Source organism: Papio anubis, chromosome 13 (assembly GCF_008728515.1).
Source record: "Papio anubis isolate 15944 chromosome 13, Panubis1.0, whole genome shotgun sequence".
NCBI lineage: Eukaryota > Metazoa > Chordata > Mammalia > Primates > Cercopithecidae > Papio > Papio anubis.
Window position 1 is genome coordinate 3,528,816 of NC_044988.1, and position 16,035 is coordinate 3,544,850.

The 16,035-nt window shown below is 39.6% G+C and overlaps 1 protein-coding gene across 3 annotated transcripts in view; it reads right to left on the reverse strand.

Annotated features, from left to right (window-relative positions):
• Positions 1-16,035, reverse strand: part of MFSD14B (major facilitator superfamily domain containing 14B) — a 77,421-nt gene that overhangs the window by 7,755 nt on the left and 53,631 nt on the right. The window contains exons 4-8 of one of the 3 annotated variants that reach the window (XM_003912003.5): positions 12,677-12,804; positions 10,115-10,229; positions 6,058-6,276; positions 4,250-4,363; positions 1,457-1,528 (exon numbers count right to left, since the gene is read on the reverse strand). In XM_003912003.5, coding sequence (XP_003912052.2) covers positions 1,457-1,528; positions 4,250-4,363; positions 6,058-6,276; positions 10,115-10,229; positions 12,677-12,804 — 648 coding nt within the window. Of the gene's footprint in view, positions 1-1,456; positions 1,529-4,249; positions 4,364-6,057; positions 6,277-9,749; positions 9,956-10,114; positions 10,230-10,988; positions 11,377-12,676; positions 12,805-16,035 lie in introns of those variants that run through there. The other 2 variants (XM_031654031.1, XM_031654032.1) reach the window with 2 other exon arrangements.

Below are 16,035 nucleotides of genomic sequence, written 5' to 3' on the forward strand. Positions count from 1 at the left end.
AAAAAACCAAAATGATCAACTTGAAAGGTTAACATAATTTACATTTGCAACACATTTCAACAAAAACAAAAATGGCCTTTGCCTTGATGCATTCCCATAAGCCTTGTCAAATGGAGTATTTTCGTAAAGCAGTTTTGCAGCCTTCTCATTTCTCCCTGAGAGAGGGTTACCACAGAAGAATGCTCTGCTTCCCTGGTAGCCATTTCAGGGAAACAACCTGTAGGCAGTACCACACAATACAGTGAATGTGCCTCAGCACAACAGTGAATTAATTTGAGGACAATATGCTTCACCTTTTCTGGTACTGTATTTACAATAGATGGGGAAATGGTTAATGCTCTTTACTCACTGAAAATTTTATATATGTATATATTTTCCCCCCCTCTCTTTTGAGACAGTCGTACTCTGTCACCCAGGCTAGAGTGCAGTGGCACCATCTCGGCTCCCTGCAACCTCCACTTCCCAGGTTCAAGCGATTCTCCTGCATCAGCCTCCTGAGTAGCTGGGATTACAAGAACGTGCCACCACACCCAGCTGATTTTTGTACTTTTAGTACAGACAGGGTTTCACCATATTGGCCAGGCTGGTCTGGAACTCCTGATCTCAGGTGATCCACCTGCCTCGGCCTCCCAAAGTGCTGGGATTACAGGTGTGAGCCACCATGTCCGGCCTTCACTGAATATATTTTAATGCTCTGATTCATATTTCTTCAGTCCTGGGAACAGTAGGAGTTGAAGCAGTTACCAATTTTCATTTCTGCTTTTCACTTCTACTCACATTTCAAGATTAAAATAACACTGAAACATTTTCTTAGTTGATTTTGCAATCCAGAGATAGATTATAATTATTTACTATTTTGGATGGTGTAAAAGCAAATAAAATAATTGACCCAGCAGAGGTTATGAAAAATATTCTAAAAAGTAGGGAAAGTTGTATCAAAGTTCTCCTAAATCATCTTCTCCGAGAAAACACTAAATGGTAGATGACACCGGTGCAAGGGGAGCGCCAGAGGCCCCCAGGGGCCTGGGACGGGGAACCACTGTGGTGAGAAGGCTTAGGCAGTGGCATCGGGCCAGGGTCCCTGAGCTGAGAGAGGCAAGGCTGAAGACAAGGAGTGGATGCCAGTCACCAAGCTGGGCTGCCTGGTCAAGGACATAATTTTTAAAACATTGTTTTAAATAAAAACATAAAAAATTTCCCCTAAATTACACCCTCAAAAAAGAAAATAACCTCAACACATTATATAAGAAGGAATAGTTTTGTGGACCACATTCACATCAGTTTTCTTGATCTGGTAGTATACTATAGCTGTGCAAGACCTTACCATAGCAGGGGGTGAGGGACTGAGGTAGCAGTTCAGGGAATATCTCCCTGTATTTTTATATGTGGCTTCCTGTGAAACTATGGTTATCAGGATTTTTTTTAATTTTTAAAGTATAGATAAAATGATACTCACCTGAGCCACAATAGACAGAATTCCTACCATAGCTATGAATGCTGCAATTTTAACAGATCCAAAACCTATGACCTAAGGGAATGGAATGAAAACACTTTAGTAATATAGATACTATAAAATAATAAGGAATATTATGTTCTATTACAGTAAGTTGAGGAAAATTCATAAAACCAGTGGCAAATTAAGACAGTGCTGAAAGCTGAACCTGTGTAACCACTAATTTATATCTAAAACTGATATAAGAAATCGTTATAAGCAGGAACAACTTATTTTCAGACATTTTCTATTATATGTCTACCTGTTGTTTTATATATCCTCTCCATCCCCAAACCACAAATTGATAAATATGATATCAAGTAATAAAAAATGAAAGAAAATGACTGACTTTTGATGCTACCAATACAGCACTGCTCATTAGCAAAGCTAGTGGCTTTCAACTTTGCCTGTACATTAAAATCATGATGTGAGCAAAAGACAAGGGATAAGGAGAGCAAGGGAAGGAGAGCAGTGAGATGCTGGAAGACCACTGGAAACCAATTAAATCAGGCTCTCTGAAGGTATGACACAGGCACTGGTATGTTTTAAAAGCTCCCATGGTGATTCTAACAAGCAGCCAAAGTAACCAGGCAATGATTTCTAGGCCTCTGACCATAACAGTATCTCTGAAATGTCTACAACTTTTAAGTCTTAAATATCAAGTTTTTAAAAAGTTAGCTTATTTTGGGGCTGGGCGCAGTGGCTCATGCCTGTAATCCCAGCACTTTGGGAGGCCGAGGTGGGCGGATCATCAGGTCAGGAGTTCGAGACCAGCCTGACCAACACGGTGAAACCCCATCTCTGCTAAAAATACAAAAAATTAGCCAGACGTGGTGGCGCACACCTGTAATCCCAGCTACTCAGAAGGCTGAGGCAGGAGAACAGCTTGAACCCGGGAGGCAGAGGTTGCAGTGAGCCAAGATTACGCCATTGTATTCCAGCCTGGGCAACGAAGCGAGACTTCGTCTCAAGAAAAAAAAAAAGTTACATTATTTTGCCCTATATTAAAATTCAGGAAAAGGACCTTAAAAATTATGGGATTAAATTATATACATTGTTCTCATTTCATAAATGAGTGTCTTGCTTCCAGGCACACAACTGGCTAATGAAAAAGACCTAGGAAAACTATCAGAATGAAGAATTTAATATATTTCATTTTTAAATATCACCAGAAAAAGAGGAATTTATCTTAGGAGGAAGCTTGCTCTGTCAAAGTAAACCATTAGGAAAAGGCCTGCCTTGCAGTGAAATCAGTAAAAGAGCACAGGATGCAATGGAAGGCAGTTTAGGTCTGAGCAATCCCAGAGAGCTGAAGAACGGTCGGAAAGGGGAGGTTTTTGGTTTTCTTTTTTTTAATTGCCTTAAGTCAATTATCTGTTTTGAGGGACAAAATGGGGTATAAATTTTTTTAAAGTGTAAAAGACTCTAGAGAGGGAAGATTTTGATTAATGCTTTTGAGCCCCTCTGAAGTCCACAGCAGCAGTTGAGCCATGACCTACTGAAGATGCCTCAGCAAGCTGGCTTCAGTCAGACTTGGAACAAGGGCATGTCTGAAATAAGTTTCATCTGTTAAATTTAATATTATTAAAGATTTAAAACATTACAGTATATGAATGTTACAGCAGCTTTATGCACAACTGTCAAAACTTGGAAGCAAGTAAGGTGTCATTCAGTGGCAAATCCAAACAAATGCCAAAAACAAAATGAGCTATCAAGCCATGAAAGAACATTAAATGCATATTATTAATTGAAAGAAACCAATCTAAAAAGGCTACATACTGAATGAAAAAGGCAAAACTATGGAGACAATAAAGAGATCAGTGGTTGCCAGGGGTTGGTGGTGGAGGGAGAGATGAACAGGCATAGCACAAGGGATTTTTGCAGTGAAAATTCACTGTGTTGATACTGTAAGGGTGGATACATGTTATCATGTCATCATACATTTGTCCAAACCCATAGAATGTACAACACTAAGCATGAACCCTAATGTAAACTGTGGACTTTATGTTAAGATAATTTGTCAATGTAGGTTCATCAGCTGTAAAAATTTCCCCACCCTGGTGGCAGATGTTGATAGTGGAGGAGGCTATGCATGTGTGGGGATAGGGGATATATGGGAAATCTCCATATTTTACTCTCAATTTTGCTGTGAACCTAAAACTGTTGTAGAAAAATAGTCTATTTAAAAAAAAAAAAAACAAAACAAAACCGGCCGGGCATGGTGGCTCATGCCTGTAATCGTAGCACTTTGGGAGGCTGAGGCGGGTGGATCACTTGAGGTCAGGAGTTTGAGACCAGCCTGGCCAACATGGTGAAACCCTGTTTCTACTAAAAATACAAAAATTAGCTGGGCATGGTGGTGCATGCCTATAATCCCAGCTACTCAGGAGGTTGAGACAGGAGAATCGTTTGAACTTGGAAGGTAGAGGTTGCAGTGAGCCAAGATCATGCCATTGGACTCCAGCCTAGGGGACAAGAGCAAAACTCTGTCTCAAAAAAATAAATAAATAAATAAATAAATTATGTTTCTGCTAATTCTGATTCTCAAGAAAAAAAATTTTCCACAGTAATTATCTTACTATAAATCATTGCATTAAAGGTGCCCTGTTTAGTAATTATATGCCAGCACCTACATTTATAACTAGAAGCAAGTTCACATGTTTTTTCCTCTGCAGTGGTTTCCTCAAAATATCTTTAGACAAATCTCCATCTTTGATTTTCCTGGTATTGAAAGGCTACTAGCCACTCACTACTCACCTGCCTAAGATAGAGAAAAAAACTTGAATACTGTCCAGCTTCAGGAAGGTATGAAAGAAACACGGTGATGCAGATTAGTAAGACAGTAGAATCTTTTCCAACTTTCTTCAACGACTGAGAATAAGCAGAAAGAACACACTTAAAATGCCAATACCCATTTATGTTGGCAATGTTCTGGGACATTAGCTTCATTATTTTGATCTATTAAGATGAATAACAAAAGTCAAATGGTAATAAAAGGAAGTTCTATCACCATCTTTCTGAGAAAGTTATAAGTCTTAATTTCAGAGGTATGTATTTCAAATCATATAGCTAAAAAGGAGAAAAAAACCCCCACAAAACACACTTATTCATCTTTGTTAACACACTGATTAAAATTCCTGAACAGATCCTGAACTTCCTATGAACAAAACCTGGAAATACATTCCTACAGAACCTTTTAAGAAAATCACTTCTCTCGATTCATAATGTAACTTCTTTAAAGTCATATTCAGTACAGAGGTTTCCATATATGTAAATTCACTCTATTCTTCAAAGTGTTCATATTCAATTTATCTGTATATCTGGTAGACAGATAAGTATGCTCCAGCCATAGGGTCAAACTGGTAAGAACTTGTTGAATGTTACAACCTTGTTGAAAAATCCTTCTTACATACATAGGATTATTGAATAGAACCAAATGGTAAGTTAATACCAAAGGAATGGAAAGTGCTGCAGAGTTTCTAGGTCATCAGACCATAGCTTTTATGTAATTAATAGCAAAAGCAGCTAATGTTTGTTGAGACTTTGCTGGGCAACAGACACTACGCTAGTTAATTTATACACATTAACAATAATCCTCACAATTGCCCTGAAAAGTAAGCCACAGTAGCTCTACTTCACAGAGGAGCTTTGATGTGTAACTTGATCACTACAAAAGAAGGTGGGAAGCCTAACTGGCTGGCTCCCAACCCCACTACTGGCTTCCTTCTCTAAATATTTCTTTTGGTGTCTGACATTGTGACAATAATCGAACAGGCAGGATCCCTAGGTCATGCGCTCGTGGTATTTTAGAAAAAGTAATTTTTAACTAATTAAATGAATTTTTCTGAAAGGTAAACTTGGGGGACAAAAAGTGAAAACCAAACCGCTGGTTCTTTTCTTTGTGTACAAATTTTTTTTTCCCCCAATAACAATTTCAAACCAGGTAGGGTAGAGAGAAGGTGAGACATAAGATACTTTTTCCAGCTGTGTGACACATCACCTTCCCATGCCAAAAAAAAAGAAGGGGGTGGAGGAGAGGAGAGGGAGGGAAGGAGGGAAGGAGGGAGGGAGGGAGGGAGGGAGAGAGGGAGAGAGGGAGAGAGGGAGAGAGGGAGGGAGACAGGGAGGGACGGACATAGAAAACAATAATCTGTAACATACAAATTAAACATCTCTGGTCAAAATTAAAATAACTCATTCAAACCAAAGGCATTTATCCTTTTTGAGTTAAAATGAGTGAAAATGACCACTTCAAATGATCACTTTCACTTATTTTGTTTAAAAAGGATGAAAACAACCATGCAAGAAGAAACTTTCTTCCCAAATTCTCATCAAGAATTAACTAGACATTTTCTCTCTCTTCCCTTAAGACATGCTTAAGTACCAATTCTATGTTTCTTAATACAAAGACTAAATCCCTTACTTGCAATTAATTTTGTTTTTCTATTTTTACTAAAGAAATAACTCAACAACTGCTAGGATCTTTGAGACTGCACATACATACTTTCATTTGCTTGGCTTAGAAAGACATTTAGGAAAGTAAATATTTCCATATTTTTATTTACCGCAAAAGGGTCCGCTTGTTTCCAAGAAATCTGAGCTCCCCAGGAAACCGGTCTCATTTTCTCAGGCAGAGATTCTGGAACAGCCACTAAGATGAAGCAGATGTCCAGAAGAGCCACCACTGTAGCCACCAGCACAACGAGGCTGTCTCCATAACTGGCAGAAAGATATGCTCCAATGGCCGGGCTGCTGACAAGACTAGCCGCAAAGGTGGCTGAGACCTGTGGGAAAGCACACTCTCACCCAGGGTCCCACAGGTGAACACCTGTGGGGAAAGCATCTCCTTACCCAGGTCCTGCCTGCTGCAGGTGCACACCTTCAGGAAAGCACACTCAACCAGGCTCCCACAGGTGCATACCTGCAGCCATGCCTCCCTGGCTTTAAGTAAGACAAAAGAAATGTGTTGCATATAAATTTTAAGAATGAAAAAGAATTAAAGGGATTTAAGAATGTGTTCACAAACTATTAGCTAACTGGAGATACCCTGCAGAGCTACAAGAGTTAAAAAACAATTATCTTATTAGAAATAAAAACTGTAAAAACCTTCCCCACAAATAAAACATTAGCTCTTTGGTCTTCTTTAACTGGGGACTGGGGATGTGAGACGGTATGAAAAGAATTCCTGTAGGGCTGATGACAAAACCTATGAACTACTCAGGGACTGTGCTTGATTTAATCTTCTAAAAACACTGCACCGTTTGAACATTTTATCATGTGGTGGTCATTTCATTAGCACTGCTGGGGGTCAGGGGGAACCATCTGCTATTCTTAGAAAAAAAACTATTAACAACAAAGAATTCGTTGAGGTGGAAGTTGAAGCTTTTTGACTAGACAGCTGTAGATTTGTCTCTCTGTCACCACCTGACCACAGAACCAGCTAAGCACACCCACAACCTAAAGCCACAGTGAAGCCCTTCACACTGCATTTCTATAAGCATGTGGAATGCCCACTTTATTTAGAACACAATCTGAATGGTCAGATGCTTATTGGGCAAACTCCAAATTATAACCACACTAAATGTCAAATGCATATCTCTAAGTCAGCTTTTTAAACTTCTAATGGATTTTATTAAAAATCACAAAAATTCTGCCAATAAAAAAAATTTTTATCCATCATCTCCCAACTGAATAAAAAAACACTATATCTGAAATTAGTATTATACTAAAAGTACTATAAAAGCTAAAAATAAGTATTTTTGAAGGGAAAAAAAAGAATGTGGAAAATTCCAATTTGGGGAATAGGAATCCTTCATTCAATATTTACTGAGTATCTACTATGTACCAGACAAAGACGACAAAGCTCTTGCCCTCAGTTTTTCCCGCTTTATTCAAGAATATCAGGGCAACCAAATAACTGCATTATAAACTGCAACGACATGCAAAGTTATGAGAACATTCCTACATTCTTCTCAGGTGTTAGGGCAGCACTGCTGCAGCATCTTCAGGTGTTAAAGGGTCTATGGCCTCATGAAACTCTGCAAAATGTGTCTATCTTAAAGCCTAAAGTAGCCTACTTGCTTAGTTTGTTTTTTTATCTAAACTCCTCTTTCATTTAACATTCAATACAACTCTGATGAATAAATCTAAAGAATGATTTCACCACAACAAACTCTTAGTGTTAACTCACTTATTAATTTGACTAATCATTGCTGTAGCCCTGAAAGAATTACTACTTTCTTGGTTTAATGAAGAAGTTTGAGTAAGGAAGTTGCACATATTTTATATTATTCTTCAATGGAATCAAAATCTCCTTAGGGCAGTTGATGCGTTCTGTGATTGATTGGCGATAAGGTTGTCTCCTGTATCTGTAGGATGGGTGGGCTGCCCGATCAGGGCGTGCTGGGATTACCTGCTTATGCTAGCTAGGAGCCACACTTCAAAGCTGGGGCTGCCGCCTGATCGGATCGATAATGCGCTCCGCAGTTTCTCTCAATTGCCCTATGAGTGAACCCCGGTAATCCCTGGCTGCCATTTATACATTCCAGGGAGCTAGGCTGGAGAGAGATGAAAATAGAAGTCCACGCAGGCACTTCTGGTTAGAACTCACCAAATCTTTCCCTGCAAACGCCTCACCTCCAGCTAGCAAAGCTGTGTGAATGGTTTCTCAGCTGAAAGGGAGGAACAAAAATCTAATAATATTGCAGAAAAATGAGTATCTCAACGAGTAACATGCTGCTAGAAAGCTATCCCTCCACCCACTCTGTTAGCCCAAGCCTTATGGGCACATGTTGAACATGAACAACCTGCCTTCTTTTTTCTTTTTTTTTTTTTTTGGCCGAGTGGCCCGGAGGTGTAGGCAACTTTGGGATTCAGGAGTGCAAATTTTTTAGAGGTCTGGCTGTACAGCCTGGAGGGCAGTGGCACAATCTTGGCTTACTGCAACCTCCGCCTCCCGGGTTCATGCAATCCTCCTGCCTCAGCCTCCCAAGCAGCTGGGATTACAGGTGCACACCACCACGCTCGGCTAATTTTTGTATTTTTAGTAGAAACGGGGTTTCACCATGTTGGCCAGGATGGTCTTGATTTCTTGACCTTGTGATCTGCCCCCGCCTCAGCCTCCTAAAGTCCTGAGATTACAGGCGTGAGTCACCGCACCCGGCCTATTTATGTTTTGGGTGTTCCTGAGTGAGCTCCAAATCTTGCCTTATTTGAAGCTTTCCTATCAGCTTCTATCTCTGTCCTCCTCCATCACGACTCTGGAGAAGCCCCTTTTTGGGGCATGGCATGAGAGGGACATTCAGGAGTGGAGGGAAGAAGCAAGGAGAGAGAGGGAAGGTAGAATAGTCAGAGGGAAGTGGGGTTGAAAGAGTAGTTTTCAAACTACTGATGTCTAAAGTCAACAAAGTAAAAACTGTTGTGTTCTGTGAAACGGTAGTAACTCATTTATATGCCCATCATTGATTCAGGAAGTTATTCATTCAGTCAGCAATGAATGAGAACTTACTCTACTCCAGGAAGCAGATTTAAAACACCCAGGAAAAGGAGATAAATAACCTAAGTTTCTGGCATTCAATCTCTCTCCAGCCTATTCCCCACAACCTAGCCAGATCATCTTTCTTCTTCCACTTTCTTATTCTGAATGTTTTCAAATACAGAGGAAGATGGGAGAATCGTACAAAGCATACTTCCATGTCTCACAGGTTCAGGCTTGGAACACATACCCACCCATGCACATCCACATGCTATGCTATCTTTTCCCCGAACTATCTGAAAATAACTGGCAGAGTCCTGACACTGATGTAAAACACTTCAGCTATCTTCTAACAAGTCTTTCTTCTACATAACCATAATGCCATTACCATGCCTGAGAAAATTAGAAACACTGTCTGGTGTGAAATTATCAGAAAAACGGTCTCCTATAACTTTCGTTATTCAGCAACTATGTATTTGATGAATGAGTGAACGTAGTCCTTTTCTACATACCATGTCCCAAATGTATGTCCAAAACACACAACCACCAACAGAGTTAACAATGGATTAACATTGCTGAGGTTCAGCACCTCTCCAATTAAAATTAGGTGCACAAAGACTCGTGCACCTTGACTGCTTAACACTCCTCAGGATCAGATAACAAGAAACAAATCAGAATACTTTTTTTAAAAATTCAAATGTTCAATTGTAATCCCCATTGTTGAAGATGGGGCCTGGTAGGAGGTGACTGGATCACGGGGGCAGTTTCTCAGGAATGGTTTAGCACCACCTTCCTTGGTTGTAATAGTGAGTGAATTCTTTGAGATCTGATCTTTTGAAAGTGTGTAGCACCTCCGTCTTCGCTCTCTCTTCCTCCTGCTCCAGTCATGTGAAGATGCCTGCTCCGGCTCTGCCTTCCATCATGAGTAAAAGCTTCCTGAGGCCTCCCCAGAAGCAGAAGCCTCTATGCTTCCTTTATAGCCTGCAGAACTGTGAGACAATTAAACCTCTTTTCTTTATAAATTACCCAGTCTCAGATATTTCTTTATAGCAGTGCAGGAAAGGACTAATAAACTCACTTTCCAGTAAATTTCTAATACAATGTTAATTACTATTCTGGTTAAAAAAATATATAGTCTATTATCTTACCCATCCATAAGCTGTACTTCGCTCGTGCTCCTGAGTGACATCAGCTACGTAGGCAAATATAACAGAGAACGTGACCGAGAAGACTCCAGACACAGAAATCATCGCAAAATACCACCTATAAAAAGATTATTTTAATGACCCAAGAGAAAGGGAGTATATGTACACCTTTATTACCTGAGCCAAAGACATCATGTCAAGATTACACATAAAGAAATAAGTATACTTGTATATGTATATATACTTAAATATACCAAAAAAAATTTAAGACAGGAAGAAGTAGAAACATACTAATTTCATCAGTGTTCAAAGGGGGTCAGTACATGCCCCCTAAAGAAACAAAAGAAGAGGAAAAATGGAAAGAATAAAGGGATTAGGTAAAAGTTTTATTTTTAAAGGTAGCCGACAGAAAAAAAACCTTCTCAAATATCCTAGCTATAAGTAAAAAAAAGACATACAACAAATGATTTGAAGATCTACATAAAAGCAGAAATCATAATGAAAAATATTATATTAGTGTAATTAAGACCAAAAATTTCTATCATGTGATAGATGCTTTTTTAAAAACCTAGTTTAAAATTAACAAAGAAAAATCTTATAGAACAAAAAGTGGGGTTTACTTCAGGATAGACAAATATTTAACATTTAAAAATCTATAATATAATTATTCATTTTAGTAGCTCTAACGAGAAAAGGGGATCACAGATCACGAGGTCAGGAGATCGAGACCATCCTGGCTAACACGGTGAAACCCCATCTCTACTAAAAATACAAAAAATTAGCCAGGAGTGGTGGCGGGCGCCTGAAGTCCCAGCTACTCAGGAGGCTGAGGCAGGAGAATGGTGTGAACCCAGGAGGCAGAGCTTGCCAGTGAGCCAAGATTGCACCACTGCACTCCAGCCTGGGCAATAGAGCGAGACTCCATCTCAAAAAAAAAACAAGAGAAAAGGCAAATAATATCCATTAATGCTATAAAGTCATCAAAATCTGACATGTACTCTTAATGTTTTTTAAAAATCTGTGTATACAATAGGAATATTTTTCAGTCTAAAAACTAGCTTAACACCTAATGACGAAACACTACAATACTCCCTTTTTATATATATAAAGAAAAATAAGACCAAAATCATCACTTTGATTTACTAATATTCATTAGTGAAAGCAATTAGCAAAAGCAGTGAGCAGTATGAAAACAGGAAGGAAAGAGATAAAATTACAGATGATATTAACATACCTAGAAAACCAAGCAATTAGAAGAGCTCATGCTGCAGCAGAACAAAAAAGATAAAATTTATAGGAACAAAACTTAACAAGAAAGGTACAAGATCTAAAGAAAAAATTTTAAGCTAAAAAAAGGACATTAAAAAGTCCCAACTCATTGGAAAAGCATGACATCTTGGACATAAAGACTCAATACCAAAAAATTCATCAACTCATAGAAAATAAAATGATTATGGGTACCCAATAAATTTAGAATGTGATAGATGTTAGCATGAAATTCCTACCAAATAATCAAATGAAAATATTTTCACACGAGCCCCCCCAAAAAAATATATTAATAGGATTAAAAACCAAAACAAAACTTCCATATCTAAGTGTGTTCTTCACATAAGAGCATCTCTGCAATAGGAATACACACCAAAATACCATCTTCTGTTATCCAAAAAAAACCAACTAAGTTACAGCTCACATGCAAATTCCGACCCACCTTCGGTAACTAAATGGGCTTTGGTCACATGCTAAATACTCTCCTGATTTATACAAAGGAAAAAAAAAAAAAAGGGCTGGGCACAGTGGCTCATGCCTGTAATCCCAGCACTTTGGAAGGCCGAGGCAGGTAACCAGGAGTCAGGAGTTCAAGGGAAGTCTCACCAATATAGTGAGACCCCGTCCCTACTAAAAATACAAAAATTAGCCATCTGTAGTCCCAGCTACTCAGGAGGCTGAAGCAGGAGAATTGCTTGAACCTGGGAGGAAGAGGTTGCAGTGAGCCAAGATCATGCTACTGCACTCCAGCCTGGTCGACAGGGGAAGACACTCCATCTCAAAAAAAAAGAAGGAAAAAAAACGAACTCAAATTCACATTATGATTTAAAATAGGCTATCAGGCTTACTATAGTATATTTTAAAGTGACTCCCGCCTATTACGATATAAACTATGTTTGTGTCAGTGCCCCATAGCAATGAGCTGACAAATATAACATATTTACAAAGTCAACTAAAAGCCACAGTGATGAAGACAGGAGATTGTTAGCCCATTTCCAGGGTTAAACTCCCATACCTGACATCATAGCAACATCAGCTGCCTGAAGAGGCATTTTTTATTTCTATTTCTTCACCTAAATAACTTATCTCAGACTTAATTCTAGAATGTCTTCACTTCCCCATTTATAAAATGGATATAATGACAACTGTCCAAACTGGCTTTCAGTATTACCAGAGAAATCAAATGAAAACACAAGTACAACTGCTTTGTTAATAGTTAAGAAGTGCTCTGCAAATGTAAGTATAATTTACATGTGACTCAAAACAGGCAGTCGGGAGGTGAAGGGCCAAGTCACTCACCATGGGCTGATCCTCATCAGCGGGATTGGGAAGCAGGTGAAGAATACAGTGCCGAGAAGAAAGGGTTTCCTCCCCCACACATCAGACAGGGCACCTATGAGTGGGGCACTCAAAAAAGAGAGCAGACCCTGGAGAAGAAACAGAAGAAAAGGTTAGTTTTATAATTTGATCCCTCAACTACCTGTAATTCATATTTTCTAAATGCATTAGCTCTAATTCATTGTACTGGCCCCAAAACAGAATAATAATTTGAAACATTAAATACAAACTAATATTTAAAAAATAAAATTAGGCCTGGCATGATGGCTCACGCCTGTAATCCCAGCACTTTGGAAGGCCAAGGCAAGTGGATCACCTGAGGTCAGGAGTTCAAGACCAGTCTGGCCAACATGGTGAAACCCCATCTCTACTAAAAATACAAAATTACAAAAAATTAGCTGGTCTTGGTGGCAGGCGCCTGTAATCCCAGCTACTCAGGAGGTTGAGGCAGGAGAATCACTTGAACCCGAGAGGCAGAGGTTGCAGTGAACCAAGATCACACCTTTGCACTCTAGGCTGGGCAACAAGAGCAAAACTCTTGTCTAATTAAAATAAAATATAAAATAAAATAATGTAAAAACAAAAATGTAAATGTTCTATCAGAAAGGGAAGGAAGAAGTAAAAAAGCTTGTTTTCCAGAAGGAATCAGAAAAGAGAGATGATATGATATATATATATATATATACACACACACCCCCACATTTGGCCCTTAAGATGAACACACACCAAGCATATGGGAAGAAGCTAGAAATTTAAATCACTTTAATAAATATATATGGCATATCAATTCTGCACAAAACTCTGCATTAACTGGTACAATGACACCCAAATGAATGTACACCATATACTATCCCCAGGGCCTCACAGGGATAAATAGGAGTGTACATATGCTTAATGCTCAAAAGAAAACAAGATTCTTTGTCAACTTTGTCAATCAAAGTAAAGTTCTCTCTGCCTGATGAGTTTAGGAAGAAGGAGATAATCCAACTTGAATAACAACTACAGTTGAAACTAAGGGGAAGAGTGTGAGACACAGGTAACACCACACAGAAGCAAAGGAAGTCAAGGAACTCACATTCACTGCTTGCCCACTATTTGCCAGTCACTCTGTTGGCTGGCCACCTTCATTTCAATGCTACAGATAAGCAGCAGAGTGGGGAGAGCAGGGATGGACAAGAGTAGAAAAATGCTGATGAATAATGAAATAGGTGATGAGTACACAGATATTCATTACACGATTCTTTTGTGTATCTGAATTTCCATGATACATTTTAAAAATTCCTCAGCACATCACATAAATAGGACACTCCAAAACCTGGCTCCTGACACACATCCTATGCTGTGGCTGCATGCAATACTTCCAGTTTTCTGGACATACAATGTTCCTGTGTGCCAATGGGCCTTTGCACGGGCCTTGGCATGCATGTCCATCCCACACTTGGAGCCTAGAAACTGCTAGTGATTCTTCCCAACCCTGGGAGAGAAGCACCTCCTCTCCTCTATCTAGTCTCTTAGTTCTTCTATTATGATTTCAACACTCCATTAAATCACTTGTTATTTGTCTATCTTCTCTACTGGACTCAAAATTGAGATTAAGGTCAGAAGGATGAGGTTTCTTCTTATCTCTGTACCCGCGGTGCCCATCACAGGGCCTGGTAAACACCGGTTTTCAAATACATTTGGTGAATTGAATAGAACTTTTCGGAGAAAATCAACTCACAGAAGTCTCCAAGTTCACATAGCTCAAAAGAAAGAGGAACAGATTCCAATACCCTATCAGCCACCAACTGATTAACCCAGGACAGCAGACAAACTGATAAGCGGAACGACTCAAAGTGAAGCAGTTTCGTTGTCTGGGGAAATACCCAAGGTTCATCATCTTGCACCAAGAAGAATAAGGACATGGGCACACATGGGTGGGTGAAGGAGGGGAAAGTTTAATAGGCAAATGAAAGAAGAGAGCTTCCTCATACAAAAGAAGGATTATTATTAATACTTTATATAAAAGCAGCTGTGGGTAAGTTGAGCTTCAGGCACAGCTAGATGGACACAGGGAAGGAGTTGTTCATGTGGTGTCATCTGGGTTCTCTCACCAATTCTTAGTAAGGTGTCTCAACACAGTAAGCAGGACAGTTTTTGCAATCCTAGGCTTACTACAAGTTAAGTAACCCCAGTAGACTGAGAAAATCTCAATAGCTCTAGCGGGAAATTCCTCTGGAGAAATATCACTGATCTAGTCCGGATCATTTGCCCATTGTCCATGTATCTAGTTTAAATCACTACACAGCCAACCCTCTGTATATGCAGGCTCCATATCTGTAGATTCATCCAATCATGGATGAAAAATATTTGGAAGAAAACAATTAAAAATAAGAATACAACAATAAAAAATACAAATTTAAAAAATACAGTGTAACAACTATTTACATAGTATTAGGTATTATAAGTGATCTAGAGATGAATTATAGTATAAGAAGACTGAGAATGAGTGGCCTAACAGGTAGAAAGAAAACTATGCTAGGCCAAGTGAAGAAAGCAAGTAAAGAAAGCCTTTTAAGAATGAAAAAGGGGCCGGGCGCGGTGGCTCACACCTGTAATCCCAGCACTCTGGGAGGTTGAGGTGGGCGGATCACCTGGCCAGGAGTTCAAGACCAGCCTGGCCATGGTGAAACCCTGTCTCTACTAAAAATACAAAAAAATTGCCGGGCATGCTGGTGTGCGCCTGTAGTCCCAGCTACTCGGGAGGCTGAGGCAGGAGAGTCGCTTGAACCCAAGAGGCAGAGGTTGCAGTGAGCTGAGATCGCGCCATTGCACTCCAGCCTGGGCAACAAGAGCTTCTAAACTCTGTCTCCAAAAAAAAAAAAAAAAAAAAAGAAAAAGGACTGTGAATAATTTGGTAGAAGAGTGAGGTGGGTCAAGCGCCAAAATAAGCCTGTAATCCCAGCACTTTAGAGGCCGCAGACGGGCGATCACGAGGTCAGGAGATCGAGACCATCCTGGCTAACACGGTGAAACCCCGGCCTTTACTAAAAAAATACAAAAAAACTAGCCGGGCGAGGTGACGGGCCTGTGGTCCCAGCACTGTGGGAGGCTGGCAGGAGAATGGCGAAACCCGAGGCGGAGCTTGCAGTGAGCTGGAGATCTGGCCACTGCACTCCAGCCTGGCGACAGAGTTTGTGACTGGGCTCAAAAAAAAAAAAAAAAAAGAAAAAAGAAAAGTGAGTGTGGAAGTCTACTTGTAATGAATGTAAGACAGTATGGGAAAGAAAGAAATGCTATAGTAGACTGAGGAGAAAAGGAAAAGAGGTTTTGTTTTTAAG